Source organism: Ambystoma mexicanum, chromosome 7p, assembly GCF_040938575.1.
Source record: "Ambystoma mexicanum isolate Mex_15411 chromosome 7p, UKY_AmexF1_1, whole genome shotgun sequence".
Taxonomy (NCBI): Eukaryota; Metazoa; Chordata; class Amphibia; order Caudata; family Ambystomatidae; genus Ambystoma; species Ambystoma mexicanum.
In genome coordinates this window covers 171,244,287-171,270,585 of record NC_090939.1, presented here as the reverse complement: position 1 = coordinate 171,270,585, position 26,299 = coordinate 171,244,287, and the positions used below count along the sequence as shown (strand labels likewise).

The window sequence follows — 26,299 nt, the reverse complement described above, 5'->3', positions numbered from 1 at the left end:
GTTGGGCGGTAACGCCGGCGCTATCAGCGCCGGCGCTAAAAGCCCTACCTCCAAACCCCCGGCGCTATTAGCACCGGATCACGGGTTTGGCGGAACTGTTATTGCCCATTCCCCATTGGGCCCATTCGGGAATTCCTCATTCCCCATTGGGCCCAATGGGGAAAATTTGCGCTATTACCGCCGGCGGATTTCCCGCCGGCGGTAATTGTGCCAAAAATTGGCAAATTTGCCGCAGATTTCCCCCCAGCTCAGAGCTGGGGGGAAATCCACCAAATCCATGATCTGGCGGAACCTTAAATGCAGCGGTAATAGCGCTAACGCCGCATTTAAGAGTTACCGCCAGACTCGTGATGAGGCCCTATATCCTTCCATCTGGCCATGTTACCACGTGAGGCAAAAGAGGTACATCTTTTGGCTGTGCCTGTTTAACCTTCTTGGTTGGGACCACTGCTGGGTGGTACACGTATGAGGGCTGAGTAGGAGGTTTAGCCACCACTCATCCTTGTACCCATGCAGAGCAGAAGTCATTTCATCACAGTATTCCCCAAGTCAAGATGGTGGAGGGTGAGTTTATATGGTAGAATAGGTGTTAAACATGAGAGTAGAATGGATAGGGGCTGAATAGCCTCACTCTTCAGCTGGACCAGGATCACATGAAGTATAGGTAGAGAGTTACTTAGAGACTACTGTGACATTGTGTGGTGCCTTATGGTCGCGTAGAGACCACTGTAACATTGTGTAGTGCCTTATGATAGTGCCTTATGTAGTGCCTTATGGTCGCGTAGAGACCACTGTGAACTGCTTCAAGCCTTCACTGAACCCTGTTCTCGCAGTACGGTATAACACAGACTATTGCTCACATTGTGTTGTGCCTTATGGTCGCCTAGAGACTACTGTAACATAGTGCAGTCCCTTATGGTCGCTTAGAGACCACTGTGACAACATTGTGTAGTGCCTTATGGTCGCTTAGAGACTACTGTGACATTGTGTGGTGCCTTATGGTCGCCTAGAGTACACTGCGTATTAGTACTGGGTATCAGCACTGTGCACTAGCATTTCTCCGATTCTCTGCGCTAGTACCCTCACTGCAGCACCATTGTGTACTAACATTGCGCACTAGCTTCTCTCTGACGATTTTGTGCGTCAGCTCCCTCTAAACTCAGAAATGATAACCTGGACCTTCCTCATTATGTTCCCATTCTGCCTGGTCCCCCATGACACCCCTTGTACAGGGTCACACTTTCGCTTACACTCCAACGGCCTCAGCAGACTAGCCTGCCCCAGACATTATCCCATACCCTGCCCCACCCCCTTCCTACCCAACATCAACCCCTTCCAGCCTACCTCCTCCATTGACTCTCATCGCATAGCAGACACCCCCAGCCCCCAAGAAGCATCACAAACTACTCCCATCGGCCAACCCACTATCACGAACCTCACTACCAGCAGATCCTATCCCTGCTAAGGATTATCGAGATTCACCCGACTCAGATCCAGAACACACACACCCGTATCCCTCCCCAATCTAGGCAACAAACAAAACATAACCTTAACCAAATCTGCCCCCCACTGCACACGCCCTACACTTCCGACAGACCAGATATCACACGGCCTGATCGCACCCTCCCCCCGCACCCACATCAAAAAATCATGCATCACCACCGAAACCATTAAAGGTGCACTCATCAATGCGAGATCTGTAGTCGCCCATGCCTTAGACATTGCCGACATTATTACCGTCAATGATCTCGACTTCATAGCTATTACAGAGACCTGGCTCCACCCAGCATCTGGCCCCTCTCTATCACTTGCTATACCCAATGACTATACCATCTACCGTGCAGACAGACAAACAGCTAAAGGTGGTGGAGTAGCCGTTATTGCAAAAAGCTCCATCAACATTAGACACATACAAAACCAATCACTGACATCAGCGGAATTACTCACCCTCAAACTATCCACAACGCACACAAGCACTATCACCATCCACCTCATCTACAGACCACCAGGCCCCATACTATCCTTCAATGACGACATAGCCCTTCTACTCTCTAACAATATCAAACCTAACTCTCGACTACTTATCCTAGGAGACTTTAATCTAGGTCTCAATGATGAGAAAGATGACAAAGCTCACACTATCGCCAACACTATTTCAGAATTAGGACTCACCCACCATATCGCACAACCCACACATAACAAAGGCCGCATCCTTGACTGGATAGCTGACCTCAATTGCAACACTACCATCCTCTCCAACACTCCATGCGCCTGGACCGATCACCACCTTATTACCTTCACCATCAACAAAGGCTCTCAAACACCAGGGCCCTCCTCCAATGCCCCACCCACACTCACAAGAAACAACAAAAATATCACACTAGAGAAACTCCTCCCGCTACTCCGACCCATCATCGACTTCTCACCCACCATGACCAACCCTACTGAATTAGTAGATTTATACAACACAACTATCCTTAAGGCCATAAATACCATAGCACCACTCAAGCTTCGGAAAGCCAAACCACGAGCACACCTCAATTCCTGGTTCACCCCCAAACTAAAAACACTCCGCAAAGCCAAAAGACAAGCTGAATTAGCATGGAAACAGTCACCATCCACTATTAATAAGACATCCTACGCACTAGCATCGAACATCTATAAATCAGCCATCATCCAGTCTAAAAAAAACATGTACAATGAAAGAATCAGCAACGCCAAATCTAATACCAAAGAGCTCTTCAATATCCTGAGAGAACTCGAATCACCCTCCCCCATTCCAGACACTTGCAATAAAGACATCCACTGGTGCACGAACATCCAGGAAGCACTCCTAGGCAAAATTGCCACGCTACAAGCCAAAATCCTGACAAAGAAAGAAAGCCTCACCCTCTCCGATAACATCTCCCCCTCTACATACACCCACACCACCCCCCAAAATGATGACAATAACCTCTTTGAGTTTTCCACCATAACCATTAAAGAGGTTGAAGAAATAATCTACTCTCTTAAACCGTCCAAATGCCAAGGCGACACTTGCCCAGCCCCTATCATTAAAGATGCTGCCAAACAACTTGCTCCCTTCATCACCTCCCTCATCAACGCATCCTTCACCTCCAACATAGTGCCCAACAACCTCAAGGACTCCTGGGTTCTTCCGTTACTTAAGAAGCCCACCCTTGACCCTAATGTCCCCACCAACTACAGACCCATAACGACTGTACCCTTCCTACTAAAAATCCTCGACAGAGCTGCCTATCTCCAGATACAGAACCACCTCGAGAAAAATAACTTACTAGGACTCAGACAATCAGGATTCCGCCCCAAACACGGCACTGAGACCGCCCTGATTGACCTTAAGACACAGATGGACAACATTAAAGACAATGGTAAACTAGCCCTCCTTCTCCTCCTCGACTTATCGGCCGCCTTCGACCTGGTCAACCACGACATCCTCTGCAAACATCTATCCTCAGCAGCCAAATTTTCAGATAACGCCAACGCATGGATCCATTCCTTCCTTAACAACAGATCCATGAGAGTCTTCGCACCCACAGCCTCTGCCATCCCATCCCCAGTCACTTGCGGTGTCCCCCAGGGCTCCTGCGTCTCCCCCACTCTATACAATGTATTCACGAAACCCCTCTTTGACATACTGGACCGCTTGGGTGTCATCTACACCAACTACGCAGATGACACCCAAATACTGATCCCTTTAACAGGCGACTACTCCACTGACCTCACTGCTCTCAACAACATTTATTCCATTATCCAAGAATGGATGGCCAAGCATGGCCTATGCCTTAATGACGACAAGACCGAGCTTCTTCTCCTAGGTTCCCAACCCAGACTTAATAAACTCGACAAACTCTATCAAGCATTCACTATAGACGGCAATAACATCACCGTCTCTAACAGCGTCAAAACCCTAGGAATCTACCTCGACTCCTCCCTCACACTGACAAGACAGATCAATTCCATCTCATCAGCCACTGCTTACACTTGTAAACTTATCAACGCCAGCAGACCTTACCTCTCACCATCCAACTGCATCACCTTAGCCAGAGCGCTAGTCCTTTCCAAAGTTGACTACTGCAATGCGCTATACTTGGGAACCAGTCAGAAAAACATCAACAAACTACAAGTCATACAAAACAACGCCTTGCGAGCAGCCCTGAACATACCCAAACAAGAACACATCTCGGACGCCAGACGCACCTGCCATTGGCTATCCATACCACAAAGAATTGAATACAAAACCATCTCACTCACACACAAATGCCTAGCTAACCAAGCACCCAGATACCTATCCGACAACCTCAAGCACCACACCCCAGCGCGCCCTACCAGATCAGCTCAAACACACTGCTTAAATATCCCAAGATTTAAGCTCCAAAAAGCAGGTGGCTCCAGCTTCCCCGTGCTTGCCTCCAAACTTTGGAACTCACTTCCACTCGAGCTGAGATCAGAACCGTCCTTTCACAGATTTAGACACAACACCAAAACTTGGCTTCTATCCAAAGAAACTGCCTAGCCCTACCGCACTAGCATGCACCAAGACTGTAAATTTGTAAATATGTAATCGATTTGTACATTTCTGCTGCATTATTCTTGTTGTATTCATTATTCTTGCTGTATTCATCGCAAGCGCCCGGATGCCCTAGGGCCAGGCGGCGCTATACAAATAATAAACTAAACTAAACTAAACTAAGCAACAGAGCACTGGGACAGAATGCAAGAGAGCATAGGCTCCTCAGCATTCTGCACTTTCCAGAGCAAGTTATGGTGCCACAACAACCCCCACATCTCCCTGCCACATCAACAACGGCCTCTCGTCCTCTGTTTTCTACCTTCTGCTCTTGAGTCTCCCACCTAACAACTTTCTCCCATATCTCATCCCATTCTAGCACTGTCTTCCTTCAATTCCCTCTGAGCCAAACAAAGTGTTTAACAATTTTTGTCTCCAATGGCAACTTCTAGGGCAAAACTGGGTGGGTCCTGTGATGTTGTTGCATCCTGCTTGCCTCATGGCCACACTAAACAATTCCACAGCGCAGTGCCTTGATGTACACATTCGCCTGCACATCTGCCTCCTGCTCTTTCAGATAACAAGCAGATTTCTGCTTTCATCGCCAAGCACACACAGGGAGGCAGCGTCTAGCACCTAATGGCCATTAACACGTACATATTGAACCTGTGTGAGCGCTATTTACCCTAGCAATGTATATATCATCTGATTTATCTTTTGTATGTCTTCAAGCACCTATACAGTGTTGGGGATAGTTCACGTATCGTAAACTGAATAATTAAATAAAACATGCACTGGCAAAGCCAATAGTTTTGGGTTTTGACTAGGCACTGTGTAAGGATGTGTCAGGTATTGCCATCATATGGTCAGCTACTCGCACCTTTTGGCAGTTATGACCAAAGCACTTGCATCATCACCAGCGACTGACTTAAAATGTCCAGGTACACAAACCATTCACATGAATTTCTGTGAAATGCCCAGGTACTCACAACATTGATATGTCTGTGCGTGTGTGTGGGTGTGAGTGCACACACACACACACTGTGTTGGTGTGTGCCATGTGTGTGGAGGGTAGTTTGTGAAATGTGCAGGTGTGCGTGTTAGGGTGTGTAGGAAGGTATGGTGCACTATATATGAGGCCAGTGTGTGTGTGAGGGGGCAGCATGTCTGGGGGACAGTGGTGTAAGGGGGCAGGGTGAATGAGGTGGTGTGTCTGGGGACATTATGTGTGTGGATGGCAGTTTGTGTGTGCATGTGGTGGGATCAGTGTGTGTTTGTGGGCAGTGTCTCTGTAGTGAATTTGAACATGGGGGCACAGTACCTGCTGTGCTGGCAGTGTGTGTTTGGGGAGAGGAGTGTGTGTGGGGGGAAGTGTGTGTGGGGGATGAGAATATTGTGAGTGTAGTTGCAGGGCGTATGGTTTTAGACATGTGTATGTGGGAAGGGGCAGAGAATATTTGTGGAAAGTGTGTGTGGGGAAGTGTGTGGTGTCAATGGATGTGAGAGAACTCTTTGTGTGGGGGGCATTGTGTGGGTCTAGTATGTGTGTGCAAGTTTGGGGGCAGTGTGAATGTGAGGGCAGTGAGTGTGGATTTGCAGGAGAGGAAATTGTTAATTGGTAGGGGCAGTGAATGTGGGGGCAGTGTGTGTGTGTGTGTGTGTGTGTGTGTGTGTGTGTGTGTGTGTAGAGGGGCAGTGTTAGTGTGTGGGCAATGCCTTAATAAGTTAAGGATGTCCAATGTATGTGAGGGGAAGTCTGTGTGGGGGTCAATGTGTGTTGGGGAAGTGGGTGTGGCCAACCTTCCAAACCACACTCAGGTTTAAGGCGCATTTCTCATATATTAAGCACACTTGAAATGGGTAAAATATAAACTTTCCATCTTCTAATGCACTATAACATGGAAAAATTATATGTTCTGCATGAACCCACAATAACACTGAAGGGTGATATGTACTTCATGAAACCACTACAAACGAGCATTGATAAAGCCAATGGTCAATGTGGCAGCTTTGTGGGAGGGGGCTATGTGTTGGAGAAAGGGTAGTTTGTATGAGCACTAGACTGTGCATAAATGGAAACTGTGTGTGTGTCTGTGGGTACAGTAATCATGGGCAAAGCACTGTGCATGGGGGAGGTGTGGGTGTATGCACTAGGGCAATGTGGTGGGGCAGTGTGTGTGGTCCGTATTCCTTGGGCAGGCTGTATAGAGAGCAATGTGTGGGTGCAAGGGGAAGTATGAGTTATAGAGGCAGTGGGGCTGATTCATGGAATTATTCTCGCCGAAAAACAGGGATTTGTGCGCCATTCTGCCCGCAAATCCCTGTTTAACAAATGGGGATTTGCGGCCAGAATAACGCACAAATCGCCGTTTTTCGGCGCACAAATTCCATGAATCAGCCCCAGTGTGTTTAAGTGGCAGTGGGTGCATGTGTTATTGGACAGTAAGTATGTGTGGGGGGACGTGGGTGTGCAGAAGTGTGTGTGGTTAATATATGTGCAGAGGTTAGAGCATGTGTGGGTGTGGCAGGACATGTGTGTAGTGGGGCAGAGCTTGTGTCATGAAGTGAAAGTATGTATGGGGCAGAAAGTGTGTGTGTGTGCAGGCAGAGTGTGGGACGAGAGGATAGCTCTGTGGCAACGCACAGGTCTTGGAAGAAAGACCACGCTGAGCAAACACAGGTTTGGATCCTGGACCTGTGCTTGAAAAAAAAAATGACCACGTTATATAAATAACCAGTTCTTCCACAAGAAAATAGAGCCTAAATACCTACGGGTTATGTGTGCTGGAAATAAATGCAAAAATACAAATGATTGTGTGGGGGAGTGTGTGTGTGGTAGGACTATGCCTATAGGCAGTGTGTATGTTGGGGATTGTTTTCAGAGGCAGTGTGAGGGGAGTCTGTGTGGGGGGATAGTGTATGTCGGGGCAGTCTGTGTGTGTAGGGTACAGTGTGTGTGAGTGTAGTTTTGTGTGTGCCATTTTATATTCGGTGTGTGTGCATGTGTGTGTGCAATGTATGTGGGGCAGTGAGTGTGTGGAAGGCAGTGTGTGGAGGCAGTGCATATGTAGGACAGTTATGAAGGGAAAATGTGTCGGACTGTGGGGGCAATGTGTGTGGACAATGTATGTGTGTGTAGAAAGAATCATTGTTTGGAGGGAAGTGTTATTGTGGGTGCGTGTATGTGTGGGTGTGTGTGGAGTATGTTCAGGCAGTGGGTGTGTGGTGTGCAGTGTGTGTGTGTGTGTGTGGGGTGGTCAATGTATGTGGGGGCAGTGCAAGTGTGGGGATGTGTGTAAGAGGGAGTGGCAGTGTATGTGTATGTGTGTGGTGGGGTTATTTGTGGTGGCAAAATGTGCAAGTGTGTGTGGGAGCCAGTGTAAAGTGTGTGTGTGCACACTTTAGCGTCTGTGGAGCAGTGGATGTGGGGGCAGCATTTGTATTTGTGGTCAGGGGTGCATGTGTGTTTAGGCAGTGGATGTGGAAATGTTTGTGGGCAATATGTATGCGTAGGTCAGTGTGTTTTTGTTGCAGGGTCAGTGTGTATTGGGACAGTGCATGTGCTGGGGAAGTGTGTGTCAGAGTGATAGTGTATGTGAGGAAGTGGGAGTGTATCTGTAGGCAGGTAGAATGGGTGATTGTGTGTGCCTGTGTGTGGGGGCGGCCAGTGTGTGTGCTGGGGGAAACTTGTGTGGATCAGTGTGTGTGTGCAGGCAGTGTACGTGTTACGGGAGAAGTTTGTGCATCATGTAGGCAATGTATGTGGGGGCAGTATGGGCAGTCAGTGCTTGTGGGTAGCAGTGATTGTGGTCAGTGTGGGGGGGATTTATGTGTTAGGTAGTGTTTGTGTGGGATGAGTGCGTGGTGGCAATGTGTGTGTGTGTGGAAATGGTCAGTATTATAGGGCAGTGTGTGTTTGTTTTAGTAGGCAGTATGCATGTGGGGGCAGTGAGTGGGGCAATGTTAGTGTGTGGTATGTGGGTAATGTTTATGTGTATGTGCCTTTGTGTGTGTGTGTGGCCAGTATGTGTGTCCAGTACAGTATGTGTGGCCAGTACAGCTCCTATACTTTTATTTTAAAAAGAAACCGTTCCGGAACGGTTTCATTTAAAAATAACACTGTATAAAGAAGTTGAAACTTTCACGTTCAGTGCACTACACTGAACGTTCCCTTAAACAGCAGGCAAATGTGTTTGGGGGTTTGTATTGTGTGTCGGAGGGGGCAGGGCAATGGGGTTTGTGTGGAGCGGGGTAGGTTAGCATGGAACATAGTTCCACTACTTCTTTTCTTACACTTCGACCACTGGTGCACTGCCACTGTCAGTTGCTGCTGCACATAATTCCTGGTTCAGCACAGGGACGTCACGAGGGGGGTGCGGGAAGGGAAAACTGGCTTGCAGCGCATTCAACGACAGACCATCATTCCACACCTATATAGGCCCAGGGAATGCTGTCTAATGGAGCTCTGGCAATGCTGAGCGAGCTTGGCCGCTTTTGGACAGTGGCACATCTTTTGGCTTGACAGCTTTATATCTCTGATAACTAAGGCGCTAGCAAGTCAAAGACTCAGAGAGCTTGTATACAGTGACTGAGGTGACACATCACACACACATACACACGCACACGCTGTGGGAGTTAGACCATCAGGATGGCGTAGAATTTACTAATCATTTACAGAACTTCATTTTCAGAAGGAGCAGTGATACTTATTAAGCTAAAGAACCAGAAAAAAACATCCCTGCTGCCAGCCTTCCACACCACTGTCAGACTGAGTGTTGCCGACCTTCCAAAACTCTAACAGGGTGGGATGTACTCTTGCCAACCTTCCAAACCACACTCAGGTTTAAGGCGCATTTCTCGTATATTAAGCACACTTGAAATGGGTAAAATATAAACTTTCCATCTTCTAATGCACTATAACATGGAAAAATGATATGTTCTGCATGAACCCACAATAACACTGAAGGGTGATATGTACTGCATGAAACCACTACAAACGAGCATTGATAAAGCCAACAGATTTGGCTTTTGTGTAGCCATGGGATAGGCATTTGGCATGTACTGCCTGAATGGTGATACTTGACCATGATATGACAACGGCTGCAACATGGTGTGAACACCTGGGGAAATGATACCAGCGCTTGGCAAATGCCTATGATACCTATACACAATCCAAAACTGTTGTCTTTGCCAATGCTTGTTTTTCATATGACGCCAATGCAACGAAGAGATGTAAGGATACACACGCCACTTATAAATCAAGTGGCTGAAGGCACACTTGGTTAAGACACGTTCTATTACACCAGTAGCACAGTTACAGCTGCAATTATTATTTGTATTTCTATTATTATTATTAGGGTATTTATTGAGCACAGACCTAGCTTCGAAAAGCAACAAAGCTCTTTACAAGTCTTAGGAGAAAGTACACACTGTTGAAAGCAGAGATTCATCGGATCGGGGAGAGAAGAATGGGGGTGAGGGAAGTTAGGCAGTTTGGCAGCAATGGATATGCAAAAAAACAGGGGAGGAAAAAGGAGAGAGCAGATCCCCCAGGCTCAGGATAGGCAGGGAGTTGAGCCAATAACTGTCAGAAGACTGCTTAGAAATAAGGCCCTCTACTGCACAAAGTTTGGTGTTACTGTTTAATAGAGATTGCTCAAAGAGTTCTCATGAGGATATGTTTTGGTTGGGAAGATGCAGGTAGTGGGTTGGTATGGCAAAAGGAATTATTAGCATGGGGTAGTCAATGGGTGAGTCGATAGCCAAACAACACCCAGAAGCTGTGTGCCTCTCCTGATATCCTATATCTCTCCTATATATAATCCAGTGTAATAGTTTTAGCTCATAGGTGGCCCCTAGGCACCACCTAATGACCAAAACTAATAAGGGGTGCCTCCTACCACTCTGACAGAAGGAATAATCCACATATTGTATCAAGAACACTGATATTGAAAATAGCTATAGCCTTCCACCTTTGCAGCAAATCTGAAATTGTAAAATGTGCCTACTTCAAACCTCCCAGGCATCTCGCCCTGTGATCCACTCTGAGAACAATCAAACATGCAATTGCCTAAGAATAAATATATTGACAGCCTAATACCTCTGAAAGACTTATAGGGCTGTTGCAGAGTCTGTCAGTGATTAATCAGAGCCTGATGTGAGACTGGCAGAGTCTATCCAAACCCTGCTGACCTCTCAGAGGCACAGACCCTTTGGGAAATGCCCTAATGTGTGCAGCGGTGGGGGAGCCAGCTTGCCCCCATACTGGGCTCCACAGTGCAGAAATCTTCCCATGGCCATGCTAATCCTTATGGCAATTCACACCCAGTTCCTGCCTACCCCCACCCAAAACACCTCCTCACTGGAACTCTTTGAGCTAACTTCAATCAAGCCTTACCATCAAACTTTGCCCTCAAAGTGTCTGTGAGTGGTTTCTCAAACGAGTCTTCTGAGAGTTAATGACTATTTGAAGTTGTAAACACACAACTGCCTTAATAAAAATGTATTGACCAGGTCTGCCTTCAGCCACTTGATTTTAAAGCACCACATGTTTTTCACTGAAGTCCTGTTAAAAACAAGCACTGGCAAAAACCAACATTTTGGCTTGTCCATAAGTATTAGGCATATGCTAGGCACTGCTATTAGATGCTCAGGTACTCAAACCATTTTGCACCTGCTACCACCAACGGCCAGTTAATACCAATACAGCAGTGCCATTCCCATGCCTACACAAATGCCCAAACTGTTATCATTGACAATGCTTGTTTTGCTGTGCCCTTAATTTACAGGACCATGCATCAAGGGTAAAGCAAATATACTACTTGGCTAAACTGAACCACATTGAATATTGGCCAGTCTAGTCAGTAATAACATGTATGGTGCATAGTTATCCTGGACATACTTTTTTTTACTGGCTGGGAGTCCTATGGTAATAATGGCATATATTGTTGCAGCCTGAATGGACATATATGGGAACAACCAGCACAAATATATTTTTATATTAGCATATGTTGTGTGCAAAAACGGCATTACATGTATTGGAAAAGGTTCCTGTGCATGGTGACTTGCAACTATTGGGTTTTTTCATGTGCTTCCATACAAAAACAATTGCAAACTGTATGGATTTCTACCCAATCTTGCAAAGTAAGTGCTGTAAAATGCATCATTTTAACCCAATGTTTCAAACACTTTCCTGGGAGAGAGACACCCCTCAAACTTCCCTTGTTTGGTTTGGTCTCCCTCACTGTGCTTTGTCGATCCCGCATAATTGATGCAAACATTTACGCCTCTTTAGGTCAGAAATTCACCAGCTGCCACTTTATATCATCTATCTGTCACTGTTTATGATGTGTGTTTTAATGTGCACGCAGGGGCAGGATGCTCCTTAATGCTGGTATGATGCACCACATGCCGTCATACCATCCTATATATCTTTATGCATATGATACAAAAGTTAGTCTGGCATAAACCTTTCTTTAGTACAGAAATCTAACTTTGCTCTAGTTGATTTGCAGTTGTATTAATTACCCATATTTGGGTTCCTCCACATAAACGCAAGGGGAGATTTCTCACGTCTCCTGTTTGCGGCGGTGCTGCTGCTGGCCCAGTGCAAAAAATGGTACGAGGCCTCACCCAATTTTTTGCCCCAGGCCTCACCACACCTTGTGACAGCCCTGGCCGGGCAGTTGCTTGCAACTTCAGTTGCATGCAAAGACGAAGGTTCTGCTCGTGGCATGCCACGGCCCGAGCCACGTGCCTGCGCATATGACTTCAAGCACTGCCCGGGCAAGAAACCAACTGCACGTGCCCCTGCGCAGTGTACTCCTGCCGAGCCTCCGGAGTCCATTCACAGTACTGCTGACTACTGTCGTTGAAGCGAGCACAGAGCAAGAGCGAACAGGCTGACTGAGGCAGCAATGCCGCATGCTGAGTCTCAGGCTGGGCAGTGACGGTCACATCCTATTTGCTTTTGCAGCAGCGACCAGCGAGATTCAAGTGGTTGCAGTCTCACTTTCTGCTTGCTGGGCTGTCTGCTATGGGCAGAGGTAGCCCTACAGCAGGGATTCTGGTGTGGACAGAGGTATCCCTGCAGCAGGGGATCTGGTGTGGGCACAGGTCAGTGGTTGTTCATTGGATAGGTGTAGAAGTGTTCAATTTGGATCCACCTTTAAAAATATAGACACTGCTTTTTATTTCTTCCCCATTTGCCTATATGTCTTCCGGCCTTCTCTGACCCAGTTTTCTTCTATCCTGCCTCTTGTTCTCACGCCCCTCTGCTTATGGGTGGGTGGCGGGTCGGGTTGGCTGCCTGAAAGGAGAACAGTCGTACTTGTACCATAACCCACCCTGGCCCCATGCCACATCAGGGACTGAGTCACAGTGACCCGGTCACCCTGCAACTACCCAGAAACGCAATAGGGGAACTGCAGCACAGTGCGGGCATTAGGGGAGGTGTGGTATTCAGATGATTACTGAAAAGCTAAGTAGTAGCCACTGGCTTAAGAGGTGCTCTGTGTGTCTTTTCAACACCTGTGAAACTGCCAATTCAAAGAGGGCAGCCGGTAATCTCACAGCAGCCCACTGGTTTGCACCCCTTACATTCTCTGGTGTGCACGTGTACCACCTGTCAAAAGGCTGCCGCCAGCCCCTAACTGATGTCAATGCATAAAGGGGGCCTAGAAAATGTCTATGCTTCGAAGGCTCAGAACCACCCATGTGTCTTGTTCTAACCATTAATGGTCAACAATGGGAATCGCCAATGGTGGAAATTTGGGAGAGAATTGGAGGTTACCTACCTTTGTAATCAAGGCACATTGGTGGACGGGAACTTCTAGCTGGAGGGATGTTGAAAATAATACATTTTAGGACTAGAAACTCTTTTTAAGTGTCTTAAACGTGAAAAGTGAACAGAGGCATGTGAGTTCTTCAACCTGGCAGAACTGCCACCCTTAATCCAAAGCTTACCGCGCTACACAGGACAATGTTTCACTTTAGCATGTAAGCTTTCCCAGGCTATGCCCCACTTTCTCGACAGTAGTAAGGGATTGCTCCGTGGAACAATCCCTGACAGTGGCACTAAACCATTCCTTGCTTGAATGGAAGATTCTAGGAGTGTCCTCGCAAGGCTACCCACATCCAGCCCAGACTGAGCCAATCCTTAGAACGCTAGCATTCCTCTGCTTTTAGGGTTCAGCGTGTGCTGGGTTTGTCACCTCTGCTGAAAGAATATGTGTTTGCTTGAAAGCAATAGTTCATTAATCACACGCTCCTATTTCCTGTAATGACATGAAGCAGCTTCGGGTGCTCTCATTGTAGCCTCTTTCACAAGCACAGTTTTCACCAGAGTGCCTTGATGTGGGGAAGTCGCCTCTGGGGGCTACATAGGTAGGTTCTCATGCTCTTTAACATTCACTCTCTGTGGATTACCCTGCATTCCTGTTGAGGCTCTCCCTTTGTATTCCTATATTACCTCTCACAGTTTTGGGTGTTCATGCAGACTGCACTAAACAAGGCAGGACAGATCTGCCCCCCTCCCCTCCCCCAATGTGCTCTGGCTCTCTTTGCCAGATTCTCTGCCACCATTCGAATTTGCTTGCAAGTATTAAAGCAGATAGTGGGGTGACCATGCATTTTAAGCGGTCGTTACTCTGTTATGACACACGTAAGTATAGTGTATGTTTCTTGACCTTGATTCGAGCTTCAGCTTCGTTCCTGTATGTGGTCAAGGCTCTCCTCGGTCGGTGACTGCAATATAATTTATCCCATATGCAATTTGCATGTGCTCTGATTAAGAACACTCCTGTTGCAAACGTGATTAACCTTTGGCACTCGAAACACCCGTGTTTCTGCTGTGGGTATTATCATGTTAAAACTCTCATTTGTCTGTCTTTTGTATCGCTTGCATCCAAAATTGCATAGATGAGCTGGGTGTCTGTCTTGAGCCACGTCGCCAATATTCACATTACACATTAGAGTCAATCATGTTTGTGTGTGCAATATACACAAAGATATAATGGATCTGGTTCACATACAAACAATAGCAACAGAATTTATCATGCATACAGAGCGTGCAAAACAAATGTGGTTTTTTGAACAAATGTAAGTGATCATCACTCACTACAAATAAATTGACAGATCATTTTACTCTGTGGTTTGTGTCTGTAGCAAAGTTCGCAAGGTGTCCCCTGTCCCCCCCCCAGATTTTATGTGTCTCCTACGCCCCAGAAGTTCCTTTGGCCCAACTTCCTACCAAGGAATGCCCAATGCCTCTTTGCTATCAGAAACCTATACCCGGATGTTAGGGCTGTATCTAGTGTTGAGAATTGCGGTCATGGGTCTGTGTGCAGTAGTAACAGAGGAGGTGAGCCGATTGACTCTTCAAAATTGGCAACTGGGGTGGTCCACTGTGTGGTGAAAATTCTTTTAAAACTGTGTGTGGCTATTTTAAATGAGGTGCAGCTACAATGAAAGGCTATTTCATCTTTTGACCACCGATTGAAAGATTAGGGGACTTGGAGTGAGAAACTGGATACCCTACCACCGGTGGGAAATTGTGATCAGTGTAACCCTTGGATAGGCCATGCTGAGGAGGGTTGTACGAATGAATGTCAAGTGATTGAAGACCCAAAAGAAGACCTATCCATCTTTTTGACTTGGAAGGAAAGACGCCTGGCTGAACCTACTGCCCAGCGTGGGAGTATTGTTGACAGAACTCAAACCTCCAAGCGTGATTCTCCTAATCCGGAACCACAAAATTCCACCACTATAACAACTGGTTGCCTGAAAACCAGGAAGGCCAGCAAAAAAGAAATGCGAAGGAGAAAGAGATTGCTAAATCCTCCGGGTATTCTAACCAGTTGGCTTCTTAAAGAGGGGGTACCACCACAGGTGCCGAAGCAGGAAAGGTTTTGGCACCCACTTCCAATGCAGTAGATGATCCTGTCTCTGTTGAAGACTTGGCTGCAGCTTCTCGTGGTCCTATAGCTGTGGCAGCAGGAGTCACGGCATCAGTGTCTTGTTTATAGTGTCACCTAGTGATAAGTAGAAACTGCTGCTCCCTGTTTTGGATCCTAAAATATTCACAATGCGACGTGCGCCTTTGGCATTTTCCAAGAACAGGAGCAACAGATCTGACTTGCTGAAATTATGTGGTAAAGTCCTCACTTTGAGAGTATTGACGACTAATGATTTTAATTTTGTGGAACCTATGGAGACGGAAAATGGCAACCTTGTACACATCCATTGCTCCTTGCCTGAAGTTGTCCTTCTCATACGCAACCATCAGGCTACTATATTTTCCTTGGGTTATGTTACTGTCCTAACCACCTCCTACCTTCCCCAGTAGTTAGTGCTGCTCTAGTTAAAATGAATGGAGGAAGAGCTGGGAATGGTTGCTTGGGGCTGTACATACATTGCTAAAGCTGAAAGAGGATGCACAGGGGTGGGAATGGTCCAGAAAGTTCTTAATTAAACAATTGGTGTAAAATAAGTCATGTTGGAAGACTGCAAGCTGGAACACTACGGGGCACAAGCACTTTCTGGTCGACAATGGTTCCCTACCATTACTAGAATATGACATATTCCTCCTCCAAGAGACTTGGTTTGTTTCCCCTGTTGTCCTCGACGGATACTTAGTACTCCAGGAACCTGCTAAAAAGGGTCCTTGGGGATGTCCGTATGGAGGCCTGATTATCGCAATTAAACAAAATCTGGTTGTAGGATGTACGAAGTTGGCCCCTAACTGTAGTAATGTTTCGGGTATTGAGGTTACCATCAATGGGGGGTACTACCCATGGACATATTATTACTGAATGTGTATAGTCCTCCCTATGGTTCCAGCTTGGATGAGATCCATGATAGTATTGACGCCATGTGTGCCTCCTGTACTTCAGTCCCGGCTCACTAAATGATTTTATTATTGGGTGACCTAAACGCAGGTTGTAGGGACCCGGATAAATGTGTTATCTATGGAAACGTGAAGGCCAACAGTGTGATGGTACATTAGAGCGGGAATAGTTAGGGACGGTTCAGAGCACACGCTTTATGAAAGAATGGGAATTGATCATGCTCAACGCTAGGGCAGTTGGGAACCGCCCAGGTCAGTGTACATGGAGATTGGGTACTAAGTTGGCCACGCTTGATTACTTCTTTGGAAGCAATTCCGGTGTTGAAAAAGTTGAGGTACTAAAGGTAACTCACACTGAATTTAGCGACCACTCTATTATTGAGTTGACACTTAGAATGACTGAAGTTTACTTATGGTCGATAGGTGCTTGTGGGGTAGGGGTAAATTATGCTGGTAATCGTATTATGTGGACTCCAAGGAATGAAGACAAGGCCGCCAGTTTATCCTACACTCTCTTTTTCTCCGAGCATAAGAAACTGTCTGTGCTAATGTGAATGTAATTGAACAGCTTTTAAAGCTCTTAGGGCCTGATCACTAGTTGGGCAGTATCCCGCCTGGGATACCGCACAACTATATTAGTGTTTGTGCACACCGGACCGGCGGTATTACTGCCAGATCATGGGTGAGCGCGAACTGTTAATCCACATTCCCCATTGGGTTCATTAGACCCAATGGGGAATTTTCAATGTAGTTAACATTCTGTAATACTGGTGGTGGTAATTGCACTGAAAATTTACATTTTCTCTGTGTGTTAACCCTCAACTCTGAGCTGGGGGTAAACCCACCAGACTCGTGATAGGGCCAGCCCTTAAATGCGGCAATAATACCGTTACCACTGCATGTACCCACCCAACTCGTGATGAGGCCCTTAGCCACTAACCCTAGGAAGTTAGATCTGAGAGGCTTAGCTCTCACAAATTATAAGCACCAGAACGACTATGATAAAGACATTAGAGAGGCTAAATGGAAAATACGTAGGAACATACAGGGGGATAGATTTTATGGGGGCACAAATTGTGAAGTTTATTTAAAAACTAAAAGGATTAAGCAAGAATACAGGTCTGGGCTCAAAAGGTGGAGATGATCAGCTAATAATCTACAGTGGAAACAAGTGATTGTGGCCCTTAGAAGCAATGTACCACGTACAATCTGGCAGATATTACCTCTGGCCAAAAGGGATAAACGCGAGCACATAGTGAATCCTTTTTTTGCAAATAAGTGGATTGAACACATATGTGCTAAGACTGGTGTTACCCCCTCTCTAAAGATGTGAGGGGTAAGGATGAACCTTAGTTATTTTGCATTCACATAGAGACCATATACTTTGCTATCATCAGTTTAGAGAGTTCTCGAGCTCTGGGACTTAAAGGGTTATCAAATATAGTGTTGAAGCGCAATCCTGGCAGTTGGGCAAAAGTATTAAAAACCTTGTATGACAAGTTCTGCAAGGACAGGGAAATTCCAAGTACCTGGCAACAAGCAATATTGGTTCCAGTCTACAAAAAGGGAGATAGAGAACTACCGGAAAACTACAGATTGCTCTCCCTCTTGGATGTGTCTAGCAGATTGTTTGTATCTTAAATCCTGGCAGCTCTGGAAAACTGGATGACTGCCAAAAACATACTCCACCCACTTCAGATGGGCTTCAGACTAGAATCGGCTTTTACCCACAACATTAGGTAGTTGGATAAGTTGATCCACGAGGCTGCAATATGGGGAAACCCAGGGTTATATTGATTTTTGTTGATTTCTCTGCTGCGTTTGATTCGGTTAACTGCTTAACTCTGTGGCATAAGTTGAGAACTTTAGAGTGCCCAGACTGGTTATTATAAATTATAACAATGTTGAACTCTAACACAGGTATTCAAGTTTGGATGGTTGGGGAGGGTACATTGTCCAGAGCAGTTATGACTTATAGGGGGGGGTCAAGCAAGGGTGCGTGCTGGCTACCCTGTTATTTGATATGTATTTGTTTGATTTACTTCCCCATTTGTTGCAAATTGATGGTTGCCCGGTAAAAATTGGTAACACACCCTTAGCAGGTATGTTATATGCTGAAGATTTAGTATTGATGGATCGTACCGTTAGGGGATAAAAACAAATTTTAACGAACTTATATCGTATGCTTCCAAAAATGATCTCTTGATAAACATGTGTAAGACCAAGGGTATGGTGGTGTCTAGTCGTAAATTCAATCGCATCACCATGGGATCTCAGATTGGCAACGTTGAATATGTGGAGCAATATCCTTTTTTGGGTATGGAATTGAATAACCGTGGAGATTACTCTAACATTATAGAGGGGAAAAAAGGAAAGCTAATTGTATGATTGCTGCAATCAGCAAATTTGCAAAACCAACTGCAGGCTAGTCGATCAAAGGTATTGTTATGCTTTATAAGCAGAGTTTTTTTCCCGCCAAATTATATGGTTTGTAGGCACTTGCTGTGAGGGATTTGAAATGCCTCAACGTACTAGAAGGGTCCTTTTGGAAACAAATATTGAACCTTGCCCCATTCACACCATTGGAATATCTGCCTTTAGAGTTGGGGTTGGTCTCACATAGCGATCAGGCTTGGGGCCCTGTACATTAAGTCTAAATCCGACCCCTCAAGTCTAAATCCGACCCCTCAAGTCCTTGTTGAAAATGTTAAGACAACACCAAGAGATCAACTGACTTGGCAGTAGGAAAAATGGGGTAACTTTGATAACCTAAACGATGTCTGTTTTTCTCTCATTATCTGGCACCCTGATTTTAAGAGAGGTACGGGGTTTGAGAGGCTGAAATTTATATTTAAAAAAGAAAATAAAGCAATGGGATTGGATTCACAATTATGACCATTTAAACTCATTGCATAGTTATAAGCACGTCTCCAAGGTCACCCATGCGTACCTCAAAACGCAGGTATATTTACTGCAGAGTCCAAAACTTGATCTTGCGACTTAGAAAGAGTCAACTTCCCCTATTGGCTATGCAAGGGGCCTATCTAAAAATATCCTTGGATCAAAGATTTTGACACATATGTAAATTTCAAGACAAATTAGAAACAGCCAGATATGTTTTTACAGAATGTTGCAAGTTGAAAACTGCTTATATGTGCGTATTGGGTCAATTTGGGAGTCATTACGAATCAATTAAATTAGAAGAATTTTGGGACTAATGTCTTAACACTGATTCGAAGTCCGTGCACATTGCACCTTACTCCCTTTGGCGACTTATTACTTTGTTATTGAAAGCTAATGAATAATTTGATGGATTTTATATTACATGGCACTTTTAATGGATTTCATTTCATTGTGAATATAATATTATCAATTGCATTACATATGATAAAATGTATGTATTTATTGTATGATTTGTACAAGTTCATATGAATTAAAACAAATAAATAATAATAATATATTTTTGCTCGCAAAACTGCATATGCCCAAGAATCTAACCAGAGGGGAAGACTATATCTCGATAATCAGGGGGTTTTTGCCTGCAAGTCCTCCACGCCCCTTTGTTAACCAGATACATTCAGCATTGACAGCGTTTTACTGTAGTTTTGCTTGTTAGGAGGATTACATCCATGATAAGAAATTAGCTGGAAAGAGCTACAGCAAAGCTTGTCATGCCAGTCGGAGCTCTGTTGTGTCCAGGGAAACTACCAGATATGCTGTCAAGCCAAGCTTTAGAGCCAGCACGTTAGTAGCTGTCCATATTGGTAGATATGCCTTACAATTTGCAGACATTGTTTTGTTAGGGTGAGCATTGTGAATAATGAAAATAGTAGAGTCCAAATTCAATTACTATCTCATAATGGTTTCCTGTTCACTCACTATCAGACATGTTTCAAATTTGACATTGTGGGCTTTCTGATGTTCCCACAATGCTCTTTGTTCTTATGCAAATTACCCTGCTTGGGTTCTATGAAGAGATACTGCGTTGTGCCCCGCCCCCTCATCTCTACGCCCCATATCCACCTAGGAGGAGAGAGTTCCCACAATACATTTTTTTCCATTTCCACACTGATTAAAACAAAACAGAATGGGCCTCATTACGAGAATGGAGGTAGCCATGGAGCTATTAGCTCCATGGCTGCCTCCTTCTCCGGGCTCCATTACGGGTTTCCTGCAATGGGGACTTACCGGGTTACTCCGAGATAGGAGGACCTGGTAATTCCTCCATGCAGGAACCATTCCCCATTCCCATTTGAGCCCCCATAGGGCTCAATGGGAATGGGGAGGGAAGTAATAACCGGCAGATTACATCTGGCCCGTTATTGCCTCCCTCTTCCCCTCGCGGGACCCGGAAAGCACTCCTGGTTTCACCAGGCGTGCGATCCGGGTCCTGCGATGGGAAGCTCGTAATCGGCGCACCGAGAATGAAGGGGGCCGGTCCCGTACCAGCCCCCTTCATTGGGCCTCATTATAAAGCACCAGCTTTATAATGAGGCCCAATGACTTGTTAGCGACATATTTAAGCACCTGGATAAACCCTGTCTCCACAACAGAACTACTAGGCGCTAGAGCAATTCTTCCTTGACTTTATTGGATGAATGTCTGTTTTTATGAAGAAATCTGTTTTTTAAGAAAAGAGAAAGAATACATTATTGGTGTGAATTATATGCACTCATTTTTATTTTATTGTGTATACCTTTTGCACGACAGCCGACATTGTTAAAGAATTGAATTTGGAAAAGCTGTGTTTTGGAGTCTGTGACTGGGCTCTAAATAAACACACGAAACCGTTCAAATTCCATTTTGCGAAAGGCATGGATGAACATTACCATAACAGTGGCTGGATTCCCTTATTGAGAATACATCCATATGGGTGGGTGGCTGCACATGCCAGCACTCGTTGCAATGATTTGAAATCTGGTCTCTGTGCCAAATGAAAAGATTCTTGTCCAGCAGACGATTTGTCCGGAAACGCATGCCATGAGCTGTTGGGATCAACCTAGTTCCCATTGCCAGGGATTACATTTCCTCAAGCTACCCTGGGTCGTTTTTCAAAGAAACGAGCTACGGGTACATCTCTGTCTTCGGCTGGTGCCTCCCTCTGGAACAGCCTCCCTGCCACTCCGAAACTTGAGGAGAACCATCTCCTGTTCCGTAAGCACCTCAACACCTTCCTCTTTGCTTCTGCCTTCTCTTCTACTCTCCCCTGCTGATCTGTTCTGTCTCGGCATTGTGCACCTGGTCACCCTCTGATTTTCGGGCCCAGGTACCTGCTCACCCTGCCACCCACCCACAATGCCTCCTGCAATCCCATGCACTGGGGTCTGTATCTGTAACCCTAGAGCCCCCCCACCCCCTGTTGGCTGCACTTATCAGACACACCCTGTCTGCTGCCTTAAACCCAGCAATTGGCAATTGCTGGCTGCACTACCACTGTTTGTTGCCTTTATTATTTATTTATTTATTATTATTTATCTGTTTCTCCTTTGCTCTGTACTTTCCACTTCTCCCCTCTTCCATGCACTTTTCCCCTCCCCCTCTCCCATGCACTTGCGTGTTCTCAACGTCACTGGGCCTAGTACGATCGTTTTGTTCTCTCTTATTCCCCGCGCTTTGAAACACTTGTGTACGAGCGCGATAACAATAAAATATCAATATGAATATCCTCTGGCACTTTTGTTGGCATGTACATGTGATAAACTAGGGGCCGTATTAGAGAAACAATAGACAGATACCAGTGCAGTTTTGCACGTATTTTTGCACTAGGGCAACCATTGACCAATTGCGAAAAACATATCCTTGCCATATATTTTTTGCACCAGGGCAAAGCTTGCCAGACTGCTAATAAGGTGCACGAGAAGAACCTTTTAATACGGTTCAAAATTGTGCTTGCACCAGTGCAGAGTTTCTGTAATGAGGCACCCAGAGACCAGGTGACTCTCAACCACCTTCTCAGCGGCCTGAGAAGGTTTGTTGTGACCCTTACTTGACAGCAGGACATTGGGTCCAAAAAACAAACTGTTTGTAAATGTCACATTCATTTTACACCAGGCAAGACTGTGGTGCAGCTTTCATTGCTGCAATGTTTTTTTTCCAGTCCTGTCATGTTTGCTCTTAAGCACAATTGTTCATTTAGTCATGCAGAGTTTCATAACATGCCACACTTTATTTTGCATTTGCATTATATTGAGCTTTTAATAGCATTTTACGCCTAAACGCTTTACAAAACCATGCATTGCAATCAAGGTCAATAATCCATCATGGCAAATCAAGACGGAAGATGAAGTTTCAGGCGAGATTTAAAGAGAGACAGAGAGGAGATAGGAAGTCAAGAAAGAGGGGGAGGTTTCCAGGGCTTTGGAGCCAGAAGCAAGAAAGAGCGAAAACACTGTCGAAAGGAAGAGAGATTAAAGGAGGGCTTCAGGAGGAGAATAAAAGGAGAGCGAAGAGGAGAGATACGGAGGAGCTAGACCACGTGAACACGTAAATAGCAGACAGAAAAAGTCAAAGAGCAGGGGAGACTCAAAGGACAGCCAGTGCAAGGAGTGTAAAGCAGCAGGGAATTAATCACGTGGGGTTACATTCCATAGAGTGCGGATCGAGGAGTGGTCAATGATAAGGAGATGAGCAAGCTGATAAGCAGGAAGGCCAAGAAGAAGGGCGCAGCACTGCATCACTATATCGCCCCAAAGCCATGGAAGGCGAGCAGGGGAGTTGAAAGTTCAGCCTAGAAAAGTCAGCTTCTGGTGGTCCCTGGCTCATGTGAGCATGGAGAGTGGGGGTGCAGGGAGGAAGACAGAGCAACAGTTCAGGAGACCTTCACAGCTATGCCCAGGAGCCACACATCTTAAATTCACCCACTCTTTGACAAGTTATAGAATTGCAGCGGGTACAATAGAAAATAAGCATTGGCAATGCCAATAGTCTGGTCTTTTGTGTAGCCATTGGAAAGGCACTTGCCATGATGGTGTTTACTGACTATTGATGGTAGCAGGTGCAAAATGGTGCGAGTACCTGTGCATCGAATAGAAGCGCAGAATCAAAAACGGTTGACTTTGCCAATTCTTGTTTTTAAGAGGACTTCAGTGGACACACGTAATGCTTATAAATCAAGTGGTTGTAGGCAGACCTGGTTAAGATATTTTTAATATACCAGTAACAAGTTTACAGCTCCAATTAAGTCATTAACTCTCAAAAGACTGCTTTGAAAAAACACTGTCAGGCACTTTCTTTTTTTATTGTTATTTGGTTATAAATAACCTTTAACACAATTTAATACATCATTAGTACATAAAATAGCGAGTCTGTTAATTAAAAACCTTTACAAATCAATCACATTTTAAAACTTCAAATAAGAACATCCTAATACAATTCAGAAAAAAAAACTTCTTAAGCAAAATGACAGCCTTCCATTTCAATAAAAACAATTAAGGCTAGACAACACTGTGTTGCTCCCATTACTCCCTAAAAAAAGTGCTAAAAAGTGCAATCCTAGAACAAATTCCTACAGCAGGGGATTTAATATCAGGGAGTATAGGACGTTTGTTACTACAATCACAATCGCAGTGGTTCTCCCAGATACACATAGTTGCCACAAGGACTCGTGATCACTTAGGAAGAATAAATACACATAACTGTGGAAATAAATTGGTCTTTTGGACATTAATGCAGGGCAAAAAGCAATGAAATGCTTCAAAGTTTCCTTTTGCATTTTTCGCTTTCCAAAATCTACAAAAACCCATCTCGGAGAGCAATTGCCCATATTGAATTAAAGCATCCTTGCTGGGTAGCATAGTCCACTGAAAGCAGAGAAAGTTACCTCTAATTCGAATGTGGGGGATAGATCATCAAATATGGAGCCAGCGTACCTGCTTTTTTTGTAATCAGCGTTCAAGTGGCTCAAAGATTTGCACGAGTGCATCTCCTCCATAGTAGTAGCCCAATCATAGGGTAACAGCTGTAATTTAACTTTCACAGGATGTGTTGCTATTTCTGTTACGGATGACCCAATTTGGTTAAGAAGATTGCTGCAGAATGTTAAAAATTCATTGCTAAAATGGTCACCTTTATTCTCAGGAATCTTGTGTTAGTTGGCATATAAAGAATCCTATGTGGATTTAAAATTCTTTAATAAAAATTAAAACATTTCCAATTGGCTCTTGCCTTAAGCTAATAAATGCCCAGCTTCAAGCAAATCAGTGCCATTGTGTACAATTAGGTAGCCGTAACAGGCAATAGGGTTTGCCAACTCAAACTTTCCAATGAGGGTAAAAAATCTAACTCCCAGATTGCTTGAATTTCTGAGCCATATAAAATCTTGGGTACAATTTTCCCCAGATAAAACCTCAATGGTGGGATCAATGAGAATTTGTCATACCTACTATCAATTCTGCGCAATTGATTCATCGAATTTGTCATCCGCGTCTTCAACCATGCTTTAATGCATTCCTTTTGCGGTCTCACTACAGTAGGAAAACCTAAGGAAATACAATTATCAACCAACTCTATAGGGCTAGTTTCAACATACCAGACACATTTTTGAGCCAACCTTTGCCGCCGTGCATTGCATAATTTCTGTTTTCTCCACATTCACCTTCAGAAAGCATTTGCAAAATTCCAAAAAGCATTAATTAGGTGCTGTAGTCCTATTTGTGAAGAGTCGAAAAAATGATAAAAATCGTCCGCATAGGCCAACCATGTAACTTTCAAGTTTCACAGTTTGGGAGAGGCAAAGGCAGCAGAGGTTAAGAATTCGCCAACATCTGACATATAGAAATTAAAAAGGGTCAGCGCCAGCACGCACCCCGAAATGTCTTGGTTTTTAGAGACAGTAGGCCTGATTCACAGAAGCATTTTATAATGGCGCAAATCCCATTGGAAAACGCTCTGTGAATCAGGCCTAGAAAACCCTGCTTATCTAATATGATTTGTACATACTGGCAGGCACATTGAGTACAAAGTTTGATAGTAAGGCTTGAATAAAGCAACCTCAAAGAGTTCCCATGAAGAGGAGGTTTGGGCAGAGCGGGGCAGGAAGTGGGTGGGATGGTCATACGGATTAGCCTGGTCAGGGGCACTCACTGCATGGTTAAATTTCCAAACAACACCTACCCTCCTCATAAGCATTTCTCCATATCTGCACTCCAATGCAATAGTTTTGGCTTAAAGCTGGTGCTTAAGCACCACCTAATAGCCAAAACTAAAAATGACACTGACATTTAAAATGAATTGATCCAATTCGGCAGAGATAAGCTGTCAACATAGGGAAACGGTTTGATATGAGAATGTAAACTGGTGAGAAGCTTCAAAAAGTAATTTAAACATCTTACCATAAACTTGTGCAAAGAAATGTACCAGAGCTGAGACCCAACGGATCAGCAAGTGTCGTCGAGACATGGCTAGAGGCTGGGTATTGGCCTCAGCAACATTCTAAAGTCTTTAAGAAGTTTCACTGGGGTTTCCAGAATGAAAGAATTAGCATTTTTTCAAACTAAGCTGCAGGTTTTTTGCAAGAGTTCAGCTGGAAGCGTTTGTACTCCCCGACGGGGCTTCTCCACAGACGCAAAACCCAGCAAAATGAAAGTTACCATGAAAGTGGGCGTGCCTCAAAGACTGACAATTTCCTCTCCTTCTGTACAGGGCTGGTGCTCGGGTTTTGTGTCAAGTAAACAAGTCTTTTCAAAAAGATTACATTCCATTTTTAGTAGTCGCCCCTCTCTGTGGTGTGCCCGCAGCCATGTGGTTACACAGTCCACAGCAACAACTTCTAATTTATCCACAGCTGTCCCACTTGTGCATGAAAGAAGAAGTACCTCTGTGAGAAGTTCCTCATCTGCAGTCAAACACTCTGAAGTACTCAGCGCGTGTTCGCGCAACTCTATCATACGGGCAAAGTATAATGCCTGGTGCACATCAAATTTACTTCT

The 26,299-nt window shown here is 45.0% G+C and overlaps 1 protein-coding gene across 1 annotated transcript in view; it reads right to left on the bottom strand.

Annotated features, from left to right (window-relative positions):
- Nucleotides 1-25,988, bottom strand: part of LOC138525800 (B- and T-lymphocyte attenuator-like) — a 218,678-nt gene extending 192,690 nt beyond the window's left edge. The window contains exon 1 of the mRNA XM_069636014.1: nucleotides 25,703-25,988. Within this exon, the coding sequence (XP_069492115.1) occupies nucleotides 25,703-25,769 (67 nt within the window). The 5' untranslated portion in view covers nucleotides 25,770-25,988. The remainder of the gene's footprint in view (nucleotides 1-25,702) is intronic.
- Nucleotides 25,989-26,299: the final 311 nt, after the last annotated feature.